Source organism: Cucurbita maxima, unplaced genomic scaffold, assembly GCF_002738345.1.
Source record: "Cucurbita maxima cultivar Rimu unplaced genomic scaffold, Cmax_1.0 Cma_Scf00063, whole genome shotgun sequence".
Classification (NCBI taxonomy): domain Eukaryota; kingdom Viridiplantae; phylum Streptophyta; class Magnoliopsida; order Cucurbitales; family Cucurbitaceae; genus Cucurbita; species Cucurbita maxima.
In genome coordinates, this window is record NW_019272079.1 from 58,120 (window position 1) to 64,959 (window position 6,840).

The following is a 6,840-nucleotide window of genomic DNA, read 5'->3' on the forward strand; positions in this document are numbered from 1 at the left end:
GGCTATAAAGGAGTATGAACTAGGTCGACCGTTGTGGATTGCAGAGCAAAGTGTATAAAATTGTCGAAGAAAAAAATTGAAATCTTACAAAGTTACGACCCTAGCTTATTTTTGTGGAGTTGAAATTTCCATTTTTCGGTCTCGATTCAACTTTGAACCACAAAATCCTATTATTATAAGATTATAATAATTTAATACATTATATTGATAATAATTTTCATAAAATATTGCACAAAAATGGTTCATAAAATAGAATGGCTTAAAAATCAAAAGTTCTTTTAATTTTGTGTAAGAGACGTGAATTAATTATATTATAGAACTTGTTTATAATATAATATAGCATGCTGCTACTCGAATTCAAATCGAGATGCTCTAGTACAGCTTCCTAAGGAGCGTGTCTACCGATTTTACTATAATGACCTATTATTATTTACTTGTCTACCGATATTTTGTATCAATTTATTGATAAATTCATTGGTTATGATATCACTTAGTAGTTTGTGAAGTCGTACTATAAAATATGTTTCATTAAATTTTAAAAATATCTTTAATTAAAATAAATAATTAGAGAAAAAAATGTAGGAAAATCATTTCATTTAGAAAAACAATATAGAAATAATGAATTTGCCTACAAAATAGTTGTTTGGCTTAAGTTTTTCTTTGTAAATAGCCAAAGAAACATCCATGCTTAACAATTACTCTCAAGCTTGTGTGCTACTTGGTGCAATGTTTAGGGTTTGAGCAACGCTTCCAATTGGTGCAATGTTCGGGGTTTGAGCAACGCTTCCAATTGGTGCAATGGTCGGAGTTTGAGCAACGCTGCTTCCATCCGATGCAGCCTCTGGGGTTAGAGCAATACTACTTCCATCTGATGCAACGCTTCCAATTGGTGCAATGGTCGGGGTTTGAGCAACGCTGCTTCCAACCGATGCAGCCTCCGGGGTAAGAGCAATACTGCTTCCATCCGATGCAATGCTTCCAATTGGTGCAATGGTCGGGGTTTGAGCAACGCTGCTTCCATCTGATGCAGCCTCCGGGGTTAGAGCAATGCTGCTTCCATCCGATGCAGCGCTTCCAATTGGTGCAATGGTCGGGGTTAGAGCAATGCTGCTTCCATCCGCTGCAACGCTTCCAATTGGTGCAATGGTCGGGGTTAGAGCAATGCTGCTTCGATCCGATGCAACGCTTCCAATTGGTGCAATGGTCGGGGTTCGAGCAATACTGCTTCCATCCGATGCAGCCTCCGGGGTTAGAGCAATGCTGCTTCCATCCGATGCAACGCTTCCAATTGGTGCAATGGGGGTTTGAGCAACGCTGCTTCCATCCAATGAAGCCTCCGGGGTTTTAGCAACGCTGCTTCCATCCAATGAAGCCTCCGGGGTCTGAGCAACGCCGCTTCCATCCAATGAAGCCTCCGGGGTCTGAGCAACGCCGCTTCCATCCAATGAAGCCTCCGGGGTCTGAGCAACGCCGCTTCCATCCAATGAAGCCTCCGGGGTTTGAGCAACACTGCTTTCATCAGATGCTGCAGATGTTGCCTCAGGTTGGGTGAGAGCACTTCCATCAGATGCTGCCTCCGGCGGGGATTGAGCAACGCTGCTTCCATATGATGCTGCCTCCGGCGGGGTTAGAGCAACGCTGCTTCCATCTGATGCTGCCTCCGGCGGGGTTAGAGCAACGCTGCTTCCATCCGATGCTGCCTCCGGCGGGGTTAGAGCAACGCTGCTTCCATCCGATGCTGCCTCCGGCGGGGTTAGAGCAACGCTGCTTCCATCCGATGCAGCCTCCGGCGGGGTTAGAGCAACGCTGCTTCCATACAATGAAGCCTCCGACGGGGTTAGAGCAACGCTGCTTCCATCCGATGAAGCCTCCGACGGGGTTAGAGCAACGCTGCTTCCATCCGATGAAGCCTCCGACGGGGTTAGAGCAACGCTGCTTCCATCCGATGAAGCCTCCGACGGGGTTAGAGCAACGCTGCTTCCATCCGATGAAGCCTCCGACGGGGTTAGAGCAACGCTGCTTCCATCCGATGAAGCCTCCGACGGGGTTAGAGCAACGCTGCTTCCATCCGATGAAGCCTCCGACGGGGTTAGAGCAACGCTGCTTCCATCCGATGAAGCCTCTGGCGGGGTTAGAGCAACGCTGCTTCCATCTGATGCAGCCTCCGGGGTTAGAGCAATGCTTCCATCCGATGCAGCCTCCGGGGTTAGAGCAATGCTTCCATCTAATGCAGCCTCCGGGGTTAGAGCAATGCTTCCATCTAATGCAGCCTCCGGGGTTAGAGCAATGCTTCCATCTTGTGCTTGTGTGTCATGTGATGCAAAGGCACGAAATGAAAATTGATGATCGAGATTTACGACACCAGTGACATCACTAAAAGTGGCACCCACTCTTGCACAATACTGCCAAGAAATCACTAGGAAAAGGGTATGAAAGAGCTTGAAACCTTTGCCAATGGCCATTGGGCTTGTAAGGTTACAAGCTCGTTTCACAAATGATGAAGAGCAGCAATTGCTAAGATGTTGGTGCTTGGATTTTTCTTACAATGTGAAGCCCTATATATAGTTTGATGGGAAAACTATATCTAGAAAAGACCACCAAATTTAGAAAGGGTGTTAAATTTTGTGGGTTTGGGAGTATTCCAAGTATAGAATGTTTGACTATTCAATTTCTAATTTCTCCCTCCCTTCATTTGAGGATGATTAAGAATAATTATATTTTTAAAGTTCTTTGGTTCCAATTCTAAAGTTTCTTCTCAAAACTTAAGGCACAAGTCACAATGTGATATTTTTAAGCTCCATTTCAAGCACATAGTTCATAACTATAAACACTTTGTAATTACATGCATGAATCTTTAATAGTATACTAAATAAGCGGCCCACAGCATATCATGTCAATTAGGAGTTCATAAAAATCATCAATGTTTATGAAAGATTCATTAGGGTTATTTTTCATAATTTTCTATCATAGTATTTTCTTATACCCAAACATGTTTTAATAAATTTGAAGTCATATATAATCGTCTACAATTTTATAAATGAGTCTCATATAAAATTTCATATTATTTCAAGTTCGTTAAATACTTAGAAACATCACGAGGTCCTACGTGTATTTTTGNCTGGTTTAGGATTTAAACTTGATCCAATTAGGATGAAATCTTACATAGTTTTGCATATCATTATAATTATCCATATTTAGATTCTCAAGTCATTTGGAGTCCATTTTAGGCATAAAATATCTTAAACCCATAAAATAAGTATTTTTGTCATTATTCACCAACCTTCGTTTGGGGCCTAAACATTCTCAGGTTACTTTGAAATATTTTACAATAATTCTTAACCATAAAAATAGGTTTCATATGAGATCTTTTAAGTAATTTAACTTATATGCTTAGTACGGACATTTTTGTAATTTTATCCCTTCTAATTTTTTTAGGCACTTAACATTCTACTACTCGTCACTTGAATGTATATAGAAAAAGGTGTAAATAATCACAAGTATAAGTTCAAGTATATACTATGTGATATGAACCAAGACACCAATCATGCAATATAAACTGTAAGGAAAATGTGAAGAAAATATTGTTCAAATTATAACAAAATGTTCAATTCATGTCACCTTAAAGNAAAATAAAACTTCATTTATTCTTGGGTAGTTACAAAATTTGGGTGGATGATAATTTAGACTTGTGGTGTTTCTTTAATGTATTTAACGTTCCATTTAAGAAAAATCTAAAGAACCGTTAGTTAAGACTCCGGAACAATCAAATAGCTGGAGATGATTAAAATAACCCGCTAAATGAACTCTACTGCTTATGAAATTTTAATACTCCATTAGGCAGTGAAACCAAGATATGGGGAAAAACATTCATCACGATAGATACGTCTTTACCTCCTAGGATGACTAACGAGATATCCATGAAATAAGGGATTCCCCATATGTACCCTTGGTCGCTGACAAGATTCTACGTGCACAAGATCACATTGGGCGATTCCTAAGGAGAACTCTTAAGTTCCAAGCTTGACCAAAGCTTGATCCAACATGTTATAAATAATGTTGGATTTTAAGAGTTATATTTGCACATTAGATGAGCAGGTAGCGGCTCTGAGTACGTTGAATTTAGGGTCATTACGAATGTGATTCAATAATAAGTAAAATATTTTTTGTATTTAATTTCTAACAAAAAAAAAAAAAATCTAAATAATTACAACAAAATCAAGATAAAAGAAAAAGGAGATGTAAGATATAATTTATAGTAACAAACATTCCACGGACATCTTTCTCGGAACCTCAAACTTCTATCCATCTAAAATATAAATTACTTTTTAATAAATAATTTTAAATGTTAAAATAATTAATAATTAATTTCTTATTCTAATTAGATCATTATGACTCTATTTCAAGAAAAAAAACGTTGGATATAAAATTATTAGATGTGATATTTTTTTAGAGTTAAAAGTTTATTACAAATATTTAACAAGTTTCCATATATACCATAGAGCTAATCGAGAATATTCATTATCAATATTATTTTGATATATGATAATTTCAATAAAAAATAAGAAACAATTTAAAATATTGAAATCAACCTGGCACATCGAGTATAAAGTATGTATTGTCTGTTAATAATCGATTAAAATGTTGTTTTAATCCATCACCAAACATATTGTTAAAGTAAAATAATTTGACATTTCTCTTATACATATATTTTCGTGTATTATCTTTAAAGTCTTAAATATGTATTGTCAGAAATTTTAGTTTGTTTGACCACTGTTGCCATGATTCGAGGGCGGCGCATGAACACTACCGCTTAAAGAAGTTACAAATGTATCAATTGTCTGTAGTGGTAAAGAAAGAACAAACTAAGTCGCCATAAATGGTAGAGCTTAGCCACGGCTACACAAAATTGTCAGAAATCAAAATTGAAACCTTACAAAGGAAATAGGGGAATATTTGTGGAGTTAAAATTTCCATAAGAGTTTTAGAATATGGAATCTACTCATCGTATGGCTATATATATATATATATAAAAGAGAGAGGAATGGTTTTTTAATGAAATTACAGTCATACCCTTTGAATTTTTAAATAAATTATTTGGCTGTTAGTTGAATTCGACACAAAATCCTAGGTTTGCATGGTCTGAAAATCATCAACAACAGGGAGAAAAAATGCAAACCAGAATGGGTTGAAATTTTATGTGGTCCACAAACATCACAATTTAACAGATGCAGAATGGGTTGTTATTGAACTATTTGGGAAAGACAACCTAGTTTGTTTTGGTAATGGGCAAATACTACCATTATGAGAAAGAGTAGCATTATTTAGATGCAATTGATTAGCTAGAAATTTTAAACGAGAAGGAGAAGGATAGCCTAGCCGTAAATGCCACAAATCAAATGACTGAGATACTTGATTTGCCGAAGACTTGATTGGAGATGAAGAAATATGATAGAGACCTCCGAATTGTTTACCCGAGCCAATCATCTTCCCCGTAGCCAAGTCCTGCATAACACAAGATTCAGGATTCGACACAAAAGTATTTGCATGGTCTGGCCAGAATATGGGGTCACTTCCTCATATTTGACCTGAGGACTACATGGATGTCACCATCATAATTTGCATGGAATTCTATTTCCCCTCCCACCCCTAATGTTTGGGAGTTAGTATGGATAGAGGAGCGGTCCTAGATTAGCTTATGTGGCACAAGAATATCATGGGTATAGATAGACGAGTGACCCTAGATTAGCTTATGTGGCACAAGATTATCATGGGTGGAAACGAGTAGAGGAGTTGCCAACTAATCCCTAGTAGTGAACTAGTTGGATCTAAAATGAGGTCACACCTCGTAAATTGTGATACAATTAGGTCACACCTGTACCGAACCCTGATAAATAGATGCACTTCAGTAAGTTGAGTGATATGATATCACGCCTAGATAAGAGCCTTTATTGGACTAGACAATGAGAAACTATGGAAAGCTAAACCAAGTAAAACATTGAAGCCTAAATCGAATTAGAGCATAAGAAACCAAAGGTTTGAGCTTTTGTTTGGGTGCTAACAAAAGCTTGTTTAAGCTTCCAAATAACTCCATGAATAGTAAAACAATAATTACCTAATATAGATAGGACTTTTTTAGCTTAAAACAAACTAGATTTAAAAGATAAAAACATATATAAAAAATAATAATAATAAAAAAAAAATTATATTTCTTACGTCGTCTAAAAAAACATAAGTTAAATTTTTAATATAAACGTGAACGAATTACCAAATGACTAAAAAACTGACAAACGTTGACACAAAGTAGAAGAGGCTATAATTTGTAGTTTTCTATAGTACATGCTCTACATCCGTTCCCAAAATCCACCAACTACTAATCCTTACCTGAAAAAATTGTAAAAAACGACTACAAAAGTCAATAATTAGGGTATCCTGCAAGTAACATAGGTAGGTATGAATATAGTAGGACATCTTGCAAGTAACGTGAGAAGGTTTCTGTAACATGGGTAGGTATCCTCCACCCAAAAAAAATAAAAAAAAATAAAAATAAAAAAATAATAGGAACATGAAACATAACATCATCCAAATAAAACATGGTTAGGATATCTTGCAAGAAACATATGTAAGGTAAACCTGCAAGAAGCATGGACACGACGTCCTACAAGAAACATGTGTAGGGCATCTAATCTTAGCAAGGAAAACATGTGATCATAATGTATTTCATGGTGGAAAGTCTAGGGTGACTTAGGTTATGGTTAGAGTAGAACCTAGTAGTCTTAGTGTCTTAAGACTTGAGTTTTGCTTTTTTTGGGACACACGTATCTTACGTGGTCCTTGACCTTA

The 6,840-nt window shown here is 37.0% G+C and overlaps 1 protein-coding gene across 1 annotated transcript in view; it reads right to left on the bottom strand.

The window, feature by feature from the left end:
• Positions 1 to 2,462, bottom strand: part of LOC111472059 (protein FAM186A-like) — a 15,258-nt gene extending 12,796 nt beyond the window's left edge. The window contains exon 1 of the mRNA XM_023117761.1: positions 1,206 to 2,462. Coding sequence (XP_022973529.1) covers positions 1,206 to 2,462 — 1,257 coding nt within the window. The remainder of the gene's footprint in view (positions 1 to 1,205) is intronic.
• Between the last annotated feature and the right edge of the window lie 4,378 nt (positions 2,463 to 6,840).